General features: G+C 37.4%; 3 protein-coding genes and 1 long non-coding RNA gene across 7 annotated transcripts; 2 read left to right on the forward strand and 2 right to left on the reverse strand.

Annotated features, from left to right (window-relative positions):
• Positions 1-513: 513 nt before the first annotated feature.
• Positions 514-9,664, reverse strand: LOC110159441 (phospholipid scramblase 2-like). Its single transcript, XM_020923996.2, has 8 exons — positions 9,502-9,664; positions 8,883-8,970; positions 5,844-6,124; positions 5,329-5,371; positions 4,692-4,912; positions 2,783-2,944; positions 2,147-2,308; positions 514-2,065 (listed from the first exon to the last, which is right to left on the reverse strand). Exons 2-8 carry the CDS (start codon positions 8,893-8,895, stop codon positions 2,006-2,008), a joined length of 942 nt encoding a protein of 313 aa, XP_020779655.1. The 5' UTR covers positions 8,896-8,970; positions 9,502-9,664; the 3' UTR covers positions 514-2,005.
• On the forward strand, positions 9,290-14,721 carry LOC110159477 (uncharacterized). Of its 4 annotated transcripts, XR_008632559.1 has the most exons (8): positions 9,290-9,556; positions 9,969-10,060; positions 11,229-11,270; positions 12,183-12,406; positions 13,020-13,112; positions 13,488-13,678; positions 14,425-14,490; positions 14,570-14,721. It is a non-coding gene; the product is annotated as an uncharacterized LOC110159477 (long non-coding RNA). The 4 variants fall into 4 exon arrangements; XR_008632560.1 differs by lacking the exon at positions 11,229-11,270; XR_002318732.2 differs by lacking the exon at positions 9,969-10,060 and having other exon boundaries at positions 14,570-14,720.
• A 63-nt stretch (positions 14,722-14,784) lies between these two features.
• On the reverse strand, positions 14,785-18,644 carry phf23b (PHD finger protein 23b). The gene is made up of 5 exons (XM_020923994.2): positions 18,136-18,644; positions 17,199-17,230; positions 17,017-17,109; positions 16,366-16,948; positions 14,785-16,232 (listed from the first exon to the last, which is right to left on the reverse strand). Exons 1-5 carry the CDS (start codon positions 18,161-18,163, stop codon positions 16,039-16,041), a joined length of 930 nt encoding a protein of 309 aa, XP_020779653.1. The 5' UTR covers positions 18,164-18,644; the 3' UTR covers positions 14,785-16,038.
• Positions 18,645-18,676: 32 nt separating this feature from the next.
• On the forward strand, positions 18,677-21,250 carry elp5 (elongator acetyltransferase complex subunit 5). Its single transcript, XM_020923995.2, has 8 exons — positions 18,677-19,078; positions 19,206-19,266; positions 19,337-19,417; positions 19,522-19,733; positions 20,396-20,571; positions 20,653-20,739; positions 20,820-20,920; positions 21,019-21,250. The coding sequence occupies exons 1-8, from the start codon at positions 19,024-19,026 to the stop codon at positions 21,125-21,127; spliced, it is 882 nt and encodes a 293-aa protein (XP_020779654.1). The 5' UTR covers positions 18,677-19,023; the 3' UTR covers positions 21,128-21,250.
• Positions 21,251-21,309: the final 59 nt, after the last annotated feature.

The following is a 21,309-nucleotide window of genomic DNA, read 5'->3' on the forward strand; positions in this document are numbered from 1 at the left end:
TTTTGGCTGTGTAATTCGTTGCACTATAGTACCAACTATTTTACTGCGGTAATCCCAAGATGTTTTTCAATATCAATTGAAAACACAGTATTTTACACATTGTATGGCTGTGAAGTCGGATAACATCGTCTTGGATCCTGATTGAATTACCATAATGTGGACATGTGGACATGTACGGACATGCCAGTGAAGCCAATGACTCCGTACTCTTCCCTTTGTCTCCAGTAGGTGGAGCAAGAGGCAAGGATTTCAAAAAGATCCCAGAGATGATTTTTTTTTTTTTAAACCACATTTTAACTAAAATGTATTTTTTTCTTTTACATATATTTATTATTTAAATATATTTGGAATGAAGCTGTGAATGGCCTTAACATTCACCCATAAAAGAGGAAGGAAGGATTTCTTTGTGGTTCATTTAAGTGAAAACAGATGTTGCATAGACTGGAGGTTTCCTTGGGCAATCTCCAAAATTTTCCAGCACTTCTGTCACTGTACCAAAGAAACACAACAATGGAATATTGCGATACTTTTATTTCTAAGATCACATTTTACATGTAAAGTAATTTGAACCATCCAAAAAAAGACACAAAACAGCAGACTATATGAACTGCATATTAACACAAACATTTAAACAGAGTGAATAATATTTCTAAATATTGGCTTGTTTAGGTATTGGTTTGGAGGTAAGAGTTTTTAAGTGGCAATAGTGTAATACATGTTAAGACAGACAGATGACTTCAGACTTCAGTCAAAGGCACTTAATTCACAACACATGTTCTGAAAATGGTTCAAACTGGCCTACTAAACCTGTAATATTTTAAGTTTTTTCATCATGCTTTAACTAATATTTATGGATGGCAACCCAGTGTCAAACCACAACTTCCGTGTTTCAACATGATTTTCTCCCATACAAGATTATGATCAAGAATGCTAAATCTATACTTGCTCATTGCATGTTTCTCTTTTGGACGGTCAAAGTTAAGTCTCTGCAATAAAGTAACCGTGACACCCAGTGAGAATTTACATTGAGAGTCAGAGAAAAAAATATATTTGTAAACACTGTTACTAAGTGCACTGCCACAGACTTAACATCCTCTTATTCTTTTCACTTGTAGCCGCCATATTATAATGCCTCCCCCTGCTCTTATGTTAGTAGTACACATATAGTTATTACAGTTTCAACATTACAGGTCAGTATTGTACCAAGAACATTAGTATACTAACAGATAGGCACAAGCATTATACTCTGAAATAACAATAGGTTAAACTCTTATATACATTTTGACATTGCTCCCATTTCTGCAGGCACAAAATGTTTGAAAGGAAACAAAAAAATCTGCTTAATGAAATTTGATAGATATACATAGTAGTGTGCAAACGTTTAATCAAGATTACAGTCAATATATACTCTAAAAACAGAGGAAGACAAGCTTGCTAAAACTCAAAATTGTATTTAGTGAGTTTAGTTTAAAGGTGCACTGCATAACATTTCTAGTGAAGGGTCAGCACACCTGATGTCTCCATGGAAATGTTATTGCTTTGTCTAGAATGTTCCACTATATTGATTAAACCTACCTATCAGAACTGAACATTACAGTTCAGACCTGTGGTGAGTCGCCCCTATTCACAGAAGGAATTATTGTGTTTTTGAGCAATAAAAAACACTTGTGAATAAATGGTGGATGAATATGTTTAAAGTCATACCATGGAACATCCAGACAAAGCAATAACATCTCCATGGAGATTTGGTCTTTGGACAATTACCTAAAAGCCAATATGAAAATCTAGTCAAGCTTTCTTAGAAAATAGGATTTTAGTAGATTGTTAAAACATTTGCACAGTCCTGCTACTGCAAATATGCATGTATTTGGTTGAAGCTTGGTCTATGAGAGACTCTTTGTTACTGTGATTGATTAAAAAAATAAGGATTTACTTTGGTAGGAGTCTGTAAAAAAGAAGGAAACACAACCCGAAAGTCCGAGCTCCCATGTTGTGGCCTGTTCTTCTATGAAAATACAGTGCTGCGTTGGTTTGCCTCGCCAACCTTCTCAAAGAACATGAAATCCTGTTAAGACAGAAAAAAACACAGTTAGTGGATCACTGGAATAACATGAAGCAGAATAATTAGTTTAAACTATCAATTTACAATGAGGAAGCAGGCGCCCATCAGCACGGCCTTCATCTTTACATCCAAGTCCATGGGAAACTGGATGCCAAAGTTGTCTGTATCAGTGAAGACTTCCTTTAAGAGGCCACTCCACTGCTTACTGATGCGACCAATGCTGTGGTCTCCATCTTTTCCTTTTAACTGGAAGACAAGAGGAGAGAGTTTAGAATTATTTCAGATGCAAACAGTGCAAATACTCGGCCTGTCAAATCAACTTATTGTTCAATATATGAAGGAACAATATTTTCTGGACTCAGTATTTATTGTGTGTACATTTTCTTTGCACTGCTGGAAGATTTTTTTGTTTGTTTAGTTTTATTTCTGGCTATATAAGATTTAAGCCATAAAAGTTTGAATTAAAGACTTCTATGACTCAGACTATTACAGATGTAAATGAAGTGTTTCAATCTGCTATGTATTTATTGCAGCTCATGTTTTTAACAGTATTGTAGATTTAGAATCATTTGTGGTTTAAATTTGCTCTTGGGTTATAGTGTCAGGGGCATAAATTTGTTTCAATATTATCATTTATCATCTATATTTACTTTGTATTGTATTGCACTTCAAATTTCGTTACAGTGACAGGCCTAGCAAGTATTATATTTCAAAATGTACCTCAAAGTTGACATCTCCACAGCAGTTGCAGGCAAAGCAGGGCCCCTCTAGTCTTAATAGGGTCTCTTTATTGGGGCCCTGAATGGAAAATTTGGGCAGGCAGGGGTGCCAGTCCTGTTTGACATAGCCTACTGTGGTGCCAGGTGGGGCTTGGACCTCCATCTAAAAACAGTTATCAGAATATACAGAAGTTATATAACAGTAATGGGACAAAAGCTTTACATGTTTTACTTAGACTTACATTAGACAAACTTTATTGATTCACACGGGAAATTATTTGGACACGGTAGCTCACAGATCACAATATTTTATAATAAAGAGCAAAAATATCAATAGTAATAATAATTTCAAAGTAAATAGTAAAAATAACAAGAGACTGTAGATTTTTTTTCTAGTTACAAAAGAGTTTATAAAGGCTTAACTAGTATTTACTTTTAAACTTAAAGATCTTTAAACCTGTACCTTTCTTTATCATCTGCTACATTTTATTTATTTAAAAGGTGCACTATTTAATTTTTTGGTTGGGGGTCAGTCACCTGCTTATTTCTAGGGGTATGTCATTGCTCTGACTGAAATGTTCCACAGTTTGACGTTATGTATGACAATTACAGCTGGTTTTATAGCTCAGAAATACCTAAAAAAAAAAACATGCATTCTGACTACACCATGCACCTTTAAAACAAAAAACTGACTTAAAAATCATAATACTGATAAACAAAATTAACTAAATAACTATAAATAAACTGTCATGAGTTACAGGTCACATGGTCTGTCAGGAATGAAAAGTATAGGTGATTCATTGTGGTGTGGCATAACAAAGGTAATGTGTCTCACATGGCTCCTGTCAGTGCAGGGAGAGGCTGCAGCCCTCGAAAACCCAGTGTGAGATGAAAAGGAGGAGAAAGACTATGGAGCTACTAGAAGGCTAACTGATTCAAACTAACAACATACCAGTATTTAAAGCGACCATTTGTAATTAGTTTGACCAAACTTTTCTGGTGGAGGGTTCACTACCTACTTGTCTTCATGGAGATGTTATTGCTTTGCCAGGAATGTTTCCTGGTATGATTTTAAACAGTTTCATTTAGCATTTATGTGTGTTTCTGTTGTTCAAAAATACAATAATTCCTTCTGTGAATAGGGGAGACTCTCCACAGATCTGAATTGTAATGTATCGTAGTGCTGTAACCTGCTTGTCTCCGTAGTGATAGATAGGTTTGATCTATACTGTGGAACTTTTTAGACAAAGCAATTACATTTCCATGGAAACAAGCAGGTGGTGGACCCTCCACTAGAAATGTTGCTCAGGTCATTATTGTTTTACTCAATAAAGACCAATATTGGCAATAGGTATTTTAGACTATTAGTTATTTATATTTGCCTTTTGTTTGACATACTGGGTATCTACCACAGAGTGTTGAAAAAGTTACTATGAAATCTCATCCCAGATAATTTATATAAAATATGTATTTTGCTTATAGAAATAATACATTTTAATATTACCAGTGTTTATTTTTTTCTAGACAATAATTAACACTGCATGTTTAAAAATTGTCTTGTGTACAGTGTGAATTCGGAAAACTGAACACTTACATTTTCCTGTATTTATCTCAATGTATATCTCAGGTAACCTAAACTAGGTATTGTTTCAGTACACCAGGGTTAAATTGTGTGTTATTGCGACATAAGATGCTGCAAAACCATGTACGTAATAAAGAATGATTATGCTATATAAATGTAAGTGTACAAAGGAAATATTGATTAAAAGGAACCCTGCTAAAGGCTATAGTATGAACTGTAACAAAGAGCCTGAGTTAATGATTCACAGATATAGACAACATTAGTAATATTTACAATGGTTCATGTATTAATGAGCACTTGACCACGACCTTTAACATGTTACTCTGACCTCTTGTAGGCAGCAGGGACACCAGCAGGACACACAGCGAAAAGGCCGGATCAGGCGGATCACTTCTCGATCCATATTGTCTTTGATTTTCATGTCAAAGCTTCGCAGAGAGCCACAGCAGTTCCTGGTGCAGCAGTCGTTCTTCTCTTTGGCCTTGTAGATCTTTTGGCCCAAACTATTCTTTATCTCGTATTGATTATTGGTTTCAAAGCCAATAAAAGCTGGGTGAGCACACAGATAATACAGAAGAACAATGAATCATGTTAAAGTGTAATTTTTTGGTTGGGGGTCCGTCACCTACTTGTTTCTATGGATATGTCATTGCTCTGCCTGGAATGTTCCACAGTATGACATTAAACAGCTCTACCTTACATTTATTCAATTAGAGGTGGTTTTATGGCTTAAAATGACCTAGAAAAACTGCAAATTCTGACTGTGAGCGGGGGTTGCCTCTCCACAGGTCTGGTTTGGTCTCCACGAGAATAGAAAGAGTAAGCCATACTGTGCAACATTGCAACAAAGGCATATATATATATATATATATATATATATATATATATATATATATATACACAGTTTGGTTTGTTAATGATATACTAACAAAATGTGTCAAGAGTAGGCAAAAGAGAGTCTTTACCTTCTAAGAGTTCCACTTTTTGGTGAATTAGGATTTGGTCAATCTACAACCAAGATACATTGTGTTAGTCATCAGAAATAATGATATAAAATCTTTGATACAATAGATAGTCAAAAGCTCAAAAACACAGGCATATTTGCAATGCAAAAGACTAGCTGTCATAAGGATAGAATGAGAGAGGACAAAGACCATAGAATACGACCTGCAGTAACATGTGATCAGATAAGAAGTCGTTTCCACAGAAACATGGAACTGGACTAATGGTTTAACCCGTTTGAATAGTTTGTTTTGTGACTTTTTAATGAGCTGTTGTTTTACCAAAGAAAAGCTGTTTGAGTTCTCTTCAATCATACAGCACACCTTAATGAAACCTGAGATCATTATATAGTAAGTAACAAAACGTTAAGGAGCGGTACATACTGTAGCAGTAGAAGGTAAAACCCTTCTATAATTATTTAATTAACAATTCTAAAACTGTATGAATTTCTTTCCATACGGTCTGACTGTTGACTCACCTGTGTGAGGTACTCAAGTCCTGGTGGGACTCCCACAGGAACAGCGGGCCCCGAGGGAGCAGGTGCGATCCCTCCTGGAGGTCCTCCATACTCCGGACCTACGGCTGGTCCCACAGGTCCTGGCTGATACATGACTGGTGGAGGACCTTGGTTGTAGCCCATATTAAAGCCTACTGGGGGCGGAGCTTGGCTGGGATCTCCATATCCTGGCCCTGGGACTGGATAAGGTGCTACGGAGTGTCCAGCCATTGGATAGGGACTTTGTCCAGGAACAGGGTAGACTGCAAAAATACACAACATTTTATGACTTTACATAGGAGCCAGAGTTACAGATAGTGTAATGTTATGTTTAGTTTAGTGTACATCTGTTCCCACTTTATTAAATGAAAAGCAGTTATTGTTTTCCATTGTTTCCTGAGCAATCTGTGAGATACTGTCTTATGTTCCTTTACTTGTTTATGCTGTATGCACGAATATTTGCCAAGAAAAAGAGTGTTTATTTTGCCACAACCACAAAAGCACTTGAACAAAATGCACTTGAACAAAATGCACTCAATGCACTAATTAACACTTCACAAGAGAAAAGGCTTATCATTTCCACAAGCACATGAAGGCAGCATTACTCACGTACCCCTGAGACTTTTGATTTCAGAGCACACAAACCCAAGAGACCATAAACCCAAGAGACCTAAACTGAATAACTCAATAACAAAAGATTTCAACATGTTTCTGACTTACCGTTTGGCTAGCTAAATGTTTGTGAGTTGATGTTAAAGCTAGTATGGATGTGGTTGCCATGGAAACATCGAGGGTGCCGTAAACTGTAGGAGCCCATTTATTTTTGACAAGGGTTGTAGTAGAGTAGATTGAAGAAATACTTGGTTGACTACAGACATGTCCTGCTGATCAATTAGTCAACTAAACAGGAAGTGTGGTAAAAGCTGTTTTCAGTATCTTTTATGTGACTGTGTATCTAACTCAAACTGCACTCAAAATACACAGGAGCTAATCTAACAACTGTTCAAACAGAGAAGTGTTAGATTAAAGTCATACTTCACTCCCCCATCTTCTGTTAGCTCACTCCATACCCTTTTTTCCCACTGTTGACCAAAAACTGATTAATCAACTAAAAGGACTACAGACCAATTTTTCAGTCTACTTTCAGACATCCTAGCTAAGTGAGATATTTTCCTGTTTTTCCACTACTGAGAGCTCAAATTTTAGTGTAAATTCTGGTTCTGTGTTGTTAATCTCAATTCATTTTGCTATGACATATGTGTTTGGCTCATTCAGGTTTCCCGGCTGTCAATAAAGACCCGCTAATCCGCCTGTAATCCCCCACTCTCAAACTCATGTTTACCAGAATAGACCACACAAGTCAAGAATTTATTTTCTTCGATCTTTTTTTTAAAGTTTCTTTGTGTAAAAACAATACAAATGCAATTTCTGTGTTTCAGAACCTCAGTATTTACTTTGCAAAAATGAATATATTGCTAGGAATATAAATTTTGAGTTCCATCTGGATATTTGGCAATCGGTTCCTCTTGAAAAGGAGATATTAAGTCTCAAGAGGATAATATAGGATTCAGTAAAAAAAAAAAAAGAAAATGGGTGGACAACATTATGTATGTTGAATTGTTGTCATTCTTGTCAGGTTAAATGCATGCTTACCCACTGTTGGGAAGTTACTGAATACATGTACCAAGAAAATGTATATTTATTTTGAGAATCTGTATATCCGTATACCTGCATTGTGGTACAAATACTTTTTCATTTGGTGTTATTCAGAGTGCAGTTACTTACCCTAAAATGAAAAGGAATACATGACAGTACTTAATCACCCAATTCAGGCTTTAAGATGAACATCATCAGTGAGAAAATAAAAAAAAAGAAACAGAAACTGTTTTTGTGGGTTTCCCTCTTCAAACAGAGATAGGAAATGCAGAACAAAGTGAAAGAAACATGAAGCTATTTTTAATCCTATGCTGCATTTTACACCATAATTTAAATACAACTTTGTGTAAAATTATTCAAAGTATTCAGAATACAGCCCTTTGTTTGGAGTATATGTCCAAATACATTAGAAAATACATTTTAATGCAGGGATTCAGTATTCTTTAACTAAATATATTTTCAAATTATTCTTCACATCACTATGCATACCACCAAAGTGGCTTGTGGCACAGTTTGAGGTATAAAAGCTGTATTTGTGGCTCATGTCCATTAGAAACACCGCCTGTCATGCTATCATGATGATCTAGGTCTGTGAGACAACAACACACAACTTCCCTGTACAACAACTACTGTCAAATGAAATCTTTGACTTATGTAGGGATTCACCTTTACACTGGGTAGTAGTCTAACCTTTATATTGTGTTATGAATGACACCAACGTCATAGATGATATACGTAGGTAAAAAGCCTTTTGTATAGGCACGCAGCACTTATAAGAACTAGTCTGACTGGTTTCAGCTGGACAGGGCAAAGGCCCCAGTGTGAATATAAAAGGTAAAAAATATGTACATGAAATTCAGGTTTGTTATCTGACCCAAAATCAAACTCAAAATACTCCAAATAAGACCACCAAAATAATCCATGATATTTGTTGCCCCTCCTTCAGCGACAGTCCTGTACTTCAGAAATCTGTTTTACTTAGCATGCTCTAGCAGGCCGTGTACATGACCACACACTGTATACAGACTTCTGTATGCTGAGGGGGTCACCACACAGACCCTTCATACAGCATAGCAATCCCTAAACACATACAGATGAAGTGGGGGGAGGCACGTCCAACTGACTAAGGTGATTTCTGAAAACATGTAAGAAATGTTTCTACACCGTTTACTGGTTTTGAGGGGTGTATTATTACAGGGGTATCCACAGCCTTCTCATAGGGCAAAGGGTATTGGAAAACTTATCCTCTAGCAATCATCACAAAGTGGAGAGGGTTATTTTCCACTACACCTCTGACTCAATGGAACCTTAAGAATACAGTCAAACATATATCTGTAATCTACTTTCCAGTAATAAATCACTTACCAGGGCCGGACATGGTGCAAAGTTGGCTGTGATCACCAGAAGAAAAAGCAGGTCGCAGGTCAGACTTCCTCGTCCACTCCCTGGGTCTCTATAGGCAACAGCGAGAATGAGAGAGGAGGGAGTGGGAGCTGGACACTCAAAGGCAACAAAAGTCCCAGAGTAGCACAAGGATCACGAGACTTTGGCCCTCAGTTTAATAGGGTAGTGTGTATTTCCATTACTATAACTACTTTCACTAGTTGATTACTTTATAACAGCAATTTAGACATGTCTTTCCACTGATGATCATGTGATATGAAGTGACACAATAGACTGGCAATGAGGCGTTATTTTCTCTTTATCACAGATCTTCATTAGTGGTCAAGACCTTGGAAGGAAATGTGGGTGTGGCCTGGAGGTTCTGGTGAACGCGGGATGAGTGCGGGGGAGGGGTTCTGTGTCTGTCATCCACTTTTTCCATCTCTTGCAGAAAAGCAGTTTTGTTTTGCTTTTGTTTTTTTCAAACTTACTTGATTTGATTGTGTCCAACGATACTTTCTAATCGCTAGAGATGAAGTGAACACCTCAGATTTTCTTGCCGCAAAATCCTTCAAAACTCAACATAAACGTGAAATCTTACCTTCTCGTGATTAGGTGACGCTTCTCGGTTGGTTCGATGAATGATATGGTAAAATGTGAGTAAAATCCCAATCTAAAAGGTATAAAGAAGATTTTCTGTCGTCTTGTTGTCTATGACCTGCCTTCACTACCAGCCCTGTTACTCTCGCTCCGCCCCTCGAGCATTTTTCCCCAATTTCCTCCTCCCTCGTGTCCTGAAACAGATACCAGACCAGAGAAGACTAATTACTGTCGCAAAACGATGCTTGTGTGATTTTGATTCTTATTAACCAATGCAATACCAACAAGAAAAAACAAAGCATTTCATTTAGTTTGATTGGCCGTGGAGGAGACTTAAAATAGGACTTAAACCTTTTGACCTTTCGCTTTATGGTTTGGGTTAGAATTAGTCATGGTTCATACCGCCAGTTTCCTTCAGTCTCATTTAAAGTGATAAAGTGTAAACACGAGCGTCATCTGTGTTATCAGCTCCTTGCAGGCTATGATCAACCCGCTGCACTTCCATTAATCACCACAAGAGGACGCCAAAACCGCAATAAAGCCTGCAGGTTTAGTCGGAGGTAGGCCTAATTAAATTATTGCCAGCATTATTCCTTTTTTTTTTTTTTTTTTTTTTTTTTTTTTTTTTGCTTGTTTGTTTTTCGAGCAGTAACCCAAATGTATTTACAGCTTATGCATAAATACTTAAGTACATTTATATTATATCTTCTTTGTAATATAATTCTCATCTCTTTTTTGCTACTTTGCACAAATAAAACATGAAATCTCTGTTTAGCCCTTCTGTCTACAGCAGGCATGTCCAAACTACAGCCCGTGGGCTAATTGCGGCCCTCAGACAAATTTTTCTTGGCCCTCAGGCTTCCAGGTGAATTGGCTCAAATTACCTTACATCATTTAAATATGAACTTCTTACTGCAAGTATTTGGAAAATCTACCTTGATAAAGCGAATATTTAATATTTAGTGTGTGGTTTTAAGGATCTTAGCTTGAGCCATCAGTGTTTATTCATGCTATTGGTGTTAAACATGCACATATTTCAATTATTCACTGTATTGAGCATCAGTCTACGGCCCTCGACCGGCCCTCTGCTTCATCTGTGTTTAGATATGTGGCCCTTGATAAAAAAAAAGTTTGGACACCCCTGGTCTACAGTGTCTAAATTTGGTGTCTGCTGTAATGCCTTGTACTTATAGGGCAGACAACTTGGGTGGGGTTTGTAGGAAGTCTGAGGAGCACGTGCTCACCAAACATACTTTTACAGAGCATTGAATAAGAGAGATTTTCTTGATATAGCCTACTGGACTCTTATAAACAATGCTCAGTTTGGCAAGTTATTATCGATGGGTTGGGCATACAAAGTCATAAAACTCCTGTATAATAGACAATCACTCAAATAAACCAATGATTGTGGCACTCAATGAGCTCTGGGGCTGATAATGGTTTAATCAGGCTAGTCTATCTGGCTTCTTCCCCTTCTGACCTGCTGCCAGCCTCTCCGCGGTTTATTTATACACGCCTGATCTATCAGCGCCTGCTCCGTTTGGTGACCCTCACTTTCCCGAAATAGAAACAATTGCACAGGGCGGGAAAGGAGTTCAAGTGAAAACGTGTGCAAACGCTCATATGCTCGGACCTGCACCGACCTCCGCCCCATGCTTTCATTAACAATCTCTCCATCCATCTATTCATCCCTGCATCCCTGTCGCCTCGCTGTTTTGTTTCATGCAGACATACTGAGGGAGGGGCCGTGGGTATGGTCTGCAGTGAATGGTGAGTCTTTTATTTTTTAATATTGTAGAGACTATATGATTTTTTTACTCTTAACTGATCTATGTTGTAGTGTTGTTTCCTCATCAAAACATACTTGAAGCTGTGTTTTGTTTCATTCTCACGTTTAATACACAAATCCTGCATATTCAGAGTTCTTCTCTTAGACAGAAAATACTCAGTTCCATCTTGTGATGTCATGTGGTAATACAGAAAGTGCTCCACTGTGTTTTTAAACTCCATACCCCTTTACTAGAATCATTTTGATAATTTCAGCCCTGGAATTTCCAATTACTACTGAAAAAGGTAAAAGGAGCGGTTAACTTGAAAGCTTCAGCTTCGTGACATCGCAAAATGGAACAGAGCATGAGCTTTGGAGATGTAGACAGACTAATAATACAGGATTACTCATGCATGTGTGAATGAAACAAACACAGCTCCAGGTATGTTTCTGACAGCATTTTAAATGTGCATTATGTGCATTACTTGGTGGAGGGTCTGCTACCCGCTTTTCTCCATGGAGATGTTATTGCTTTGACTGGAATGTTTCACTGTATGGCATTACGGCATCTGTCATCATGGAGACCAAACCAGGCCAAGTTACATGTCAGCTTATAGTAAGAATGCAAGTTTTTAGGTATTTTTCGAGCAATAAAACCAGCTGTGATTGAATAAATGTAAGATAAATGGGTTTAATATCATACTGTGGAACATGAACATTCCAAGCAAAGCAATGACATTTCCATAGAAACAAGAAAGGTGACAGACCCCCAACCGAAAAGGGCCCAAGCAAGCATCAAGCTCCAGCATCCTCAACAATGCCTTATCCTAATGTCATCTGAACTCATGTCATCAGGTCTACAGGGTCAGTAGACAGGGCGTGTAGTAACTCATTGTATTTATGCATCTTATCAGCAGTAGAAATCTTCAATGTGTAGGAGAGGTTTGACCCTAAAGAGGACAATGCCAGGCGACAAGATGTATTTCTGTGTCTGAAGTCATACATAGCCTAAACAGCCCCAGATGCCAACCCCCATCAACCCAGCCCAGATACAGACCGCATATAAGGTCAAGCATGAAGTTCAAGAGAGAGACCTGCATCCAGCATCCTCACAAGGAATCCACAGAAGACGCCCAAAGTGAGTGTAACTTTTTGCAGCTTTTTGTAATTTTTTTGTAACCCTTTTTTCTAACTGTTCTAACCTTTTTTAACATTTGTATAACTTTTTTTTTAAAGTTTTTTGTAACTTTTTGTAATTTTTTCTAACATTTGTGTAATGTTTTGTAACTTTTTTGTAATTTTATATATATTTTTTTATTTGATATGTCAAGAGTTAATTTGCAAAAACTGATTAGTGACAGTTTAAAAAGTGACCAGAATCCTAGTTTACTCTTCATATAGAAATGTTTATTCCATTCCTTCTTGAAAAAATCTGTACATAGTCACTGATAATATCTGTAGAAGATGGTAACAAAAAGAAAAATACTGTTTGCCAATTTTTCAAAATGAGATATCTGTTTTTGCAATTGAATGCCACTGACTTGATTAATATTAAAATGGATTATTGGATTATTTTGCACAATGTTTTTTTTTTTAACATTATAACAACGTGTGAAGGATTGTTTTTGTGTGCAAATCCATATTCTCTGTATTTAGTTCCAAACCATTGCCCAGCACTAATGTTTTTCTTTAGTAATATTTATCTGTTTTCATCTGTCCAGTGTATTTTACTTATTCTTTTTCCTTTACAGATGCTTTGCTCTAGAGTGGTCATGTTAGTACTGGCTCTGCACTGGTTGATGGAAGAGATATCTGCTGCTGCCTTGATGAATAGAAACAAAAGAGTAAGTCCATAAATAATAATGACCTCTATCTTTTGAGCTCGCAATGCATATTTATTTAGAATTAGACAAACTTTATTGATCCACAAGGGAAATTATTTGGACACAGGGGCTGATGCATCATAATATAATATAATAACAAAGAGCAAAAATATAAACTGTAATAATGATTTCAAAATATATAAATGCATTAACAAAACATTTGAAAGCAGTTCATACTATTAAGTTAGGTTAATTTATTTGCCATTTGGAGTAAAACAAACACACACACACACACGGGAAAAAGCTCAAAGTGCACCATGAGACATATTTACTTCTATTAAATGTTTGTTAAAGGGAACTACTCAGAAGCTAACGCTGTAAGGATTTTGTTTATAGGAACTCAACTTGCAGGCTCTGGAGACTTTACCACAGCTACACTTGGAAGGGGAACTATCCACAGGTGACAAAGTAGAGATGGAGAGAGATAATAATAATGGACCCACACAGATTCAGACTCCTCTTGCTCCAACCCAACAGCCTTCAACCCGGAACCAGTTTCAATACATCCGCAAAAAAAATGAAAAGAGGTATGTACGTAAAAATTATTCTGCCATACTTTTGAAAATAGATTGTTACCATACTATTTTTATCATTTTAACCTCACCATAGGTTGTTTTCATGAAATCACAATATTCTAAATTCCCAGTAGTTCAAAATTGAGTTGGGGTACAATTTGCTGTTTAATTAACTTTAACTTTTCTGGTGGAGGGACTGTCAAATGCTTTTCTCCACAGAGATGTTATTGTTTTGTCTGGAATGTTTCACAGTATGGCATTAAATCTTTCTATCTTCACGGAGACCAAGCTAGACCGAGTTAAAGGTCACATCAATGGAGAGGTGACCCCGCTCACTGTCAGAATGTCAATTTTTTATGTGTTTTTGAGCTATAAAACCACCTGTAATTTAATGTAATTTAGATCTGTTTAATGTCATACTAGGGAACATTCCAGGGAGAGCAATGACATATCCATAGAAACAAGCAGATGATGGACCCCCAACCAAAAAGTTATATCCTGCAGCTTTAAACCATAAGATGTTTTGCAACGAATAATGAAAAAGCTCAACATTTGTGGATCATAAGTTTTGGTATTTCAGTAAATAAGTAACAGTAAACAGTTGCCCTCCATCTGAAACCATTAAATCTAGAACGTGAACACAACTGTCTTTCTACACTCCTTCTGCTGCAGCTAGTTGTTTTAATTCTGCTCTACATAAACTTTCCTAGATTTGTGCCTGCAACTAAATCAGTTAAAAAGAACTTTTGTGTTTATAGAAGAAAAGTCATTCCTCTTGACTCACTTGGCCGGTTTAAGATCTGAGCACTGGTAAAACAGACAAGGTAGGTTTTTATTAATATGTTAGATTTTATTGATATGTTTCATTTGTATAATGTACATGCTGTATTTTTTTTATTACAGACCTGCCAAGATGAGCCCTGCTGGGACATCTTCAACCCTCAAGAAGACAAACTGCTACTTATAGTTTGTAGTATCTTTGCTTCCTGTCTTGTGATTGGCTAATAAAAAAAGAAAAGAAGGGCTCCCTCTAGTGGAGATGGCCAACAGGAGATACACTGAAGTCGTCTGTGCAATGTTTGTCAGTGTTGTGCAATTATTTAAAAAACAAAACCGAGTAAAGATCTTCCCAGTTTTTTATTTCTCAAGCTACAATTAAAGAAAACAATATCAGACTGCAGAAAATATAGAATTTGCTTGGGTAGTTTATCTTCACTTTCACATATGTACACTTGTCGAAGAACAGAATATGTACAGAGGATCCACGTTGAGAGTGCAATTGCTACTAGAGACTCCTCAGATCTCTCCCAACCGAAACATACATGGTAAAATCAAATATAAACAAACAATCCTGCCACCAACATGGCGCCAAATTATTTTCTGTACATAACAACTTTCTCCATCTGACATGAGAAGGATCCATCTCGTGCTAAAAATAAATTTACAAGAAAACATATTTTACAGCCATTCTCTGTCACGTCTCCCCACCGATGTGAAATAGTTAAGCACTACCACACAGCAACTTTACATCCGCATGTCTCTCAATGAAAAGCACAAATAAAACTAAACACATAAACTGTATTGAGTATTTTTGGCTATTGAAGATTGATTAAGGGAGAAACATTAAGCGCTCAATAATAAGTGTAGATAGTTGCATGCCTTTTACAGATTAAGTAACCTGCAGCTCAAACCCCCAGTGTATGCTTCTGAAATGGTATTTGGGTAGCTTTAAAAAGTGCTATACTGAAAATGTTATGGTTAATGGTTAGCAATTCAGATACAAATGCAGCTGAAAACCAATAATCTGAATGAGCTGGAGATGCCTTCAGTGATCACCACTGACAAGAAATCAAGCAAACACAAAATTAACCCCCCCCCAAATACAATCAAAGCAAATCTAGCTGCCTGTCTAGCACTGACAAGTGAAACTAATCAAAAAGGAGTGACATTTTCTAAATATTACCAATTTGAAAAACTGATTTAATTTAACATCTTTCAAACAGAAATTGATACAAGCTAAAAGTAAATGTCCACTGATTTATCAATAGCTTCAATCAATAATATGAAATTGAAACATCAAGCGAATGAGAAACATTATGTGAAAATACATACGACATATGGTAAGTTATTACAACAGGATTTGTTCGGTAACAAATTAATCTCCACTGTCACTCCCAACTTCTGTCCAGTATACACAGTACCTAAAGAAACAGTCTAAAATGTAAAAGATAAATAAGAACGATTGTCAAATTATATCCTACAAACAACTGACAATTCTGTTGCCATTTAGGTCATAACTCAGGCTGTTTTGGCTGTAGGCATCAAAAGAAAAGAAAAGGACAGAGAAAACACATCCCCTGTCCTCATCACTTCTAGGTGTCCTTTTTGTGTCCTGATCGCCGTAAGTCCCTGCACTTATGGCAGTAAAAGATGTCAGGAACATTAGACTTCTTGATCTTTGCACAGGACAAGTGCACCCAAATGCTGCACTGGTTGCATTCAATCATTGGCCGTCCAGCAAACGGTTTTCCACAGTAACAAGTTATCAAGTCCCATGAATCATCACCTGAAGAGGGAAAAACAAATGGCAAACGTAATATTTGTCTTTGAGCTCCTTAAATTGTTTAATCTTCAATATAACTACACATTTAATAACATATACAAATTACTAAGAATAACATTGTAAAATGTGCATGTACCTGATTCAACCATGATATCTTCATCTGCAATCCAGGTCTCCCCCTCACTGGAGCTCACTTCTGCTTCCCTCAGAGACTCATCCGTCCTCGTCTTGCCCAGACTGCCTGGCGTGGATGCGGCGTGTGCATTCAGCTCATCTCTACCTGCGCGTATCTCTGTGTCCATCTGATTCTGCCCTGAACTCTTTAGCTTCTTGGCTTTAGGCTGTTTAGAGTTTTTGCTGCGTTTAATGCGAGCCCTCTTTTCACTTTCACTGCTACCACTGTCTGCTGCTGTCACAGCAGAACCTAGAGACAGTTTTTTGAGTTTTTTCTCTTTTTTACGCTCTGCTTTAGAGCTAGCCTGGCTCTCATACAGGGAGTCTTTAAGTCGCATCTTGTCCAGCAGAGTGCTGTCTGAGTGCATACGACGTATATTTTTCCCCTTATTGGCTCGTGCTTTGCGGACAAATGTATGGATGGTGTGGATGTCCGAGCTTCCGTCTGCCCATGGGTTTCCCATGGAGCTGCTGCCCCCGCCACCATCTGCTGATAACCCCGAACTGTGTGCAGAGCTGGATGATGTGGGAGACCATGAACTCTCCTGAAACAATAATAAAGTTGTAATGCTTGCATTCATCAAATACCACTGAATATCTTTTGCCAGTTTACCTCTTTTGGACTTGGGATGTAACCAGCATATGCCAAGACAAAGCTGCAGAACTTGTTGAAGTCCTCTACAGTCCTCTTTTTTTTCTCTGGAGGCTAAAGCGTGAAAGAAATAAAACAAGTTTCTCAAAAATATTCTTCAGTTTGGTGAACCAATTTATGCCCAAAAGTAACCAAAAACTTACCAAAGGCTCTGCTTTGCACGTCAACAGTGATTCTGCAGAAGAAAACAGTCATCACAAAGGTTAGCAATGTCGAAATTAAGCTTTAACGTTACAGAGTATTGTCCAAGGCTTTAAACGACAAGTTTCAAACTCAGTGGGGTCTACCGCCAGCAATTACCCAGCAACCACCCAGAAGCCACTTTGGGAACTACTTACAAATCATTTCACTCTTCTAACATCTTCATCATCATAGTCATCTGTTTAGTGTCTCGCAGCTAGTAAGTGGTAGTTAACGGAGGCTAACGAATGAGCGTTACATTTAAGGAGCACTATTGACTTATTTATTCAGTAAAATGAAATATATCCACCTGCAGAATTAGGTATAATAATATCTTCTTCTTTTTAATCAACAAAGCAATATTATTTTACGCGGTTAAAGCTAACGAATTCTCAAGTGTGTGCTAACAATCAGCCAGAAGCTAATGATAAAAGCCCAACAGAAAACGAGGCTCACAAAGTTATATAAGTGTAAGAAACTACAAAATACCAATAGGGGTATATTTTATATAATACACAACGTTTTAGTTGCGATGCCAAGAAGTCAATATCACTTTATTGATTACGCGTACAGCTTTGTTGAGTGGCGTTTGTTCTGCATTATTAGCCGCTGTTATTTGGCTCGGCGCGTTTAGACATCAGACAGCATTACAACGTAAAATACGCATTTGATTTAAGTGTATCAAGCCTACATGCACGAACAACGTCGATTTTATGGCTTTGAACATTACCCTTGATATCAAATGAATGTAGGGTAAAAATGTACCATGCGCCACCAGCGTTAGCCATTAGCATTAGGTTAGCTACCTCCGCAGGAGACCCAGGACAATACTCTGCAAGCGTACAAAGTGTTTTTTGCAAAGGAACTGTAATCTCCCCTTAGTAAATCAACGGAACATACCTTGGTGTTCCGACATTATGTCAAGCATTGTCGTCTTGCCCACTCAGCCCGGTGTGGGATAGAGAAGCAGGAGGCGAGCTCCAGCCGGGAGCGGTGGCCGTCGAATTTCCCCCGGTGTGTCTTCAGTTCACCGGGCAAAAGAAGAGGGAACCGTGCGGTAGACCCAAGACGAAGTACCTCTGAACTTTTCGGTAACTAAGCTCTTTCGTGGTGTCCGTCCATCAAGAGTCCCACGCCGCCAGTGAGGGGTCCCTACACCGTGAACATATTAGCGGTGACAAAATACTAATTCCACCACCGATTAACGTGCTGCGCTTCTCCGTCGTCACTGCATTTATATAACCATCGGTAATAAAATATAGCTGGAGTATTGAAACGCGCTGAATTTGCGCGATTGTTGGTGGATTTAGGTCCAAAACGAAAACTTTCAGACAGTTCTCCTAGTCAACGCTATACGCATACAAAACGACTGGAGTTTTGACTTTAATTCCGCTCAGTCTTGTCTCTGCGCGGTAGAAGGCTCGCCAGGATGCCAGCGCAGTGGTTTTCGCTAGGCATACTGGGGGATGTAGTACACTATGCAACTTGAACTGTATTATTTGTAAGACCTACAACTACATCCCCCAAAATAACTAATAAGTTGTAGTAAAGTGAACTCTGGGAAATGAAGTTTTTTTTTCAGAAGCCGTTTCTCACTCGGTAGCTTGATATGCTAAGCTAGCAAAAGAAGCATGCAGCTGTAGTCAGAGGATTGTGAAATTACTGTTTCTGTCTGTTAATTAACACCTATATAAATCTGCGTTTGGCGTGTTATACTACACTTGTTTGATTAGATTATTGAAAACTAAAACGCTAAAATGCTATCCAGTTGAAGCTACACTCGACAACATGTTATTGGAGCTACTGCAAGGAAATGATTCGGGAGGATTTTTACTCATAAAAGGTATAGCGTACTTGTTTGTGTATATCTGACCTGGTTGAATCATAGGTCTACTCACGGTCAATAATAACGCTTTTGCATACTACTACACATATAAAATTAAGTATCCGCTTTGTTGGTTTATTTATAGACACTGCACAATATTCTGGAAGATGCCTGCTGAAAAGTTTCATCAAAGCTGCATTGAACAGGTGAGCAAGACAATAATTTAATACATTAAATCAAAATATAGTGATTAATAATGTATGTACTTTTCTTTAGAGACGAAGATGTCCACATTATCCTGTTTGAAGTTAGTGAACAAGAGCTGAAAGATGGATTAAAAGAAATTCCAATTCAAAGGTGCTTAAAACTTTATGATAAATAAAGCAATTATCACAATAACAGCCTGAATAGAAGTTCCTTATTAGTATTGTTAGTTACGATGGAGCCTTTTCTCTTATTAGGTTACACTTCCATAATGCATATGAAGACCCCCTTGGATGGACAAATAGCACTTCTTTCACAGCTCATCACTTCTGCTTAAATCACCTCACACAGATATTAAAACAGACTTCTCAACCAAAATCTACAACACTAGTGATCGACTCGCTCTCCTGGATCTTAAGGCATGTTGATACCACCAACATTTGTTCTACACTTCATCAACTTAAGAAAGGTAATACTGAACATATTGAATGTGCCATAATAGTTGCTAAAGGTCCTTTTATTATGCAAATTGACTCTTGTTAGCTTAAAGCCATTTTAGAACATTGTTACCTCAACAAAAAACATACCTGAAGTTGTGTTTTGTTTCATTCACACATATTTGAGTAATGCTTTATTATTAGTCTGTCTACATCTCCAAAGATTAAAATGCTCTGTCCCACCTTCTGATGTCATGCAGTCGTAGTTTTCAAGTTAACAGTTACCTTTTTACGTTTTGATTAGTAGATATTGGCAGTTCCAGAGCTAATGTCCAAATTATTCAAGTGAAGGTGTATGGAATTTCATAACACAGGGCATGTCCTATATTACCACATGACATCACAAGGTGGAACAGCGTATTTTCAGTGTTTGAGAAAAGAACACAGCCAATTATGCAGAGTTTGTGTGTGTGTGTGTGTGTGTGTGTGTGTGTGTGTGTGTGTGTGTGTGTGTGTGTGTGTGTGTGTGTGTGTGTGTGTGTGTGTGTGTGTGCGTGTGTGTGTACATGTGTGAATGAAACAAAACACAACTCCAGGTATGTTTATGATAAAAGAAACAACATTATAACATAGATCAGAAAATAGCCTTATATGGGGCCTTTAAAAGTAATTACATGTTTCTTTTGTTACTAAGGGGGAGCCGTAAGAACCATTGTGGGTCTGCTTCATGCCGATATGCATCAAAAGGGCACTGTGGGAAGTGTGTGTCATCTTGCCACCTCACTCATCACTGTGGCACCTGGCAACGTAGGAGACACTTGTGTAGCAAAGATAACAAAGCGTACAAAGTCTGGAAAAGTGCTACAGGAAGTAAGCTTTCTTCACAATAATGCATTATATTTTAATGTGTACATATTTTTTAAAATTAATTTTGAATGCATATTTCAACAGGAACATTCATTTAGAATTAATGAAGATTTAACAGTAACGATGCTAAACAAGTCACCAAATACTGAAACGGTGCATGAAGAACATCAGGTTTGCACACTTTAATGCTGTTTTCATACCTTCATTTACAGAATACTAGGCTAAACCTAATTGAGTGATTGTTTTTCCAGATGGACCCAACCGCAAATTTGACATTTAACTTACGCTTATCAGACAAAGAGCGTGAAGCAAAGGAAAAACTTTTACTTCCCTTCATGTTCAGCAAAGACAAGTCAGACATCTCCAAATATATTTTCCTCTCACATAAAAAAAAAAATATATATATATATATATTTTAAAGAAGTAATTTTTTTTCTCCTTGTACCACAGAAAAAACGCTCTTCTTCACTCGGGTGCTGGCTCGGGACGGATTCTGTATGAGCCTGATGCCAGTGATGACTATGACCAGGAAGATCCAGATGATGATCTGGATGTTTAAACATCAGTGGACAACCAACCACAAATAAGATGTTTTCAGTACTAACTCTATTATTTTGTACATAAATATGTTGCCATATTTTATAATCTCTTGATTTTAAGAATAAAAAAAAGATAATATACACACTTTGTGAAAGTCATTGCTATAGAGGTTAAATTTATGTAAAATAATATACATATAGT

Source organism: Boleophthalmus pectinirostris, unplaced genomic scaffold (genome assembly GCF_026225935.1).
Source record: "Boleophthalmus pectinirostris isolate CB_2022bp ecotype Guang Dong unplaced genomic scaffold, ASM2622593v1 HiC_scaffold_20, whole genome shotgun sequence".
Classification (NCBI taxonomy): Eukaryota; Metazoa; Chordata; class Actinopteri; order Gobiiformes; family Gobiidae; genus Boleophthalmus; species Boleophthalmus pectinirostris.

Excerpts from the sequence above, each read along its gene's own strand:
- LOC110159441 (XM_020923996.2), bottom strand. Across the intron at positions 4,913-5,328 it reads AAAAGTGGAACTCTTAGAAG|CTTTTATTGGCTTTGAAACC; the intron begins GTAAAGACTCTC and ends GTGCTCACCCAG. Across the intron at positions 2,066-2,146 it reads TGGGCGCCTGCTTCCTCATT|GATTTCATGTTCTTTGAGAA; the intron begins GTAAATTGATAG and ends CTGTCTTAACAG.
- phf23b (XM_020923994.2), bottom strand. The coding sequence starts at position 18,163 with ATGCTTGACATAATGTCGGAACACCAAG. Across the intron at positions 17,231-18,135 it reads CATAATGTCGGAACACCAAG|AATCACTGTTGACGTGCAAA; the intron begins GTATGTTCCGTT and ends TTTCTTCTGCAG. Across the intron at positions 16,233-16,365 it reads AGATATCATGGTTGAATCAG|GTGATGATTCATGGGACTTG; the intron begins GTACATGCACAT and ends TTCCCTCTTCAG.
- elp5 (XM_020923995.2), top strand. The coding sequence starts at position 19,024 with ATGTTATTGGAGCTACTGCAAGGAAATGATTCGGGAGGATTTTTACTC. Across the intron at positions 19,267-19,336 it reads ATCAAAGCTGCATTGAACAG|AGACGAAGATGTCCACATTA; the intron begins GTGAGCAAGACA and ends ACTTTTCTTTAG. Across the intron at positions 19,418-19,521 it reads AAAGAAATTCCAATTCAAAG|GTTACACTTCCATAATGCAT; the intron begins GTGCTTAAAACT and ends TTCTCTTATTAG.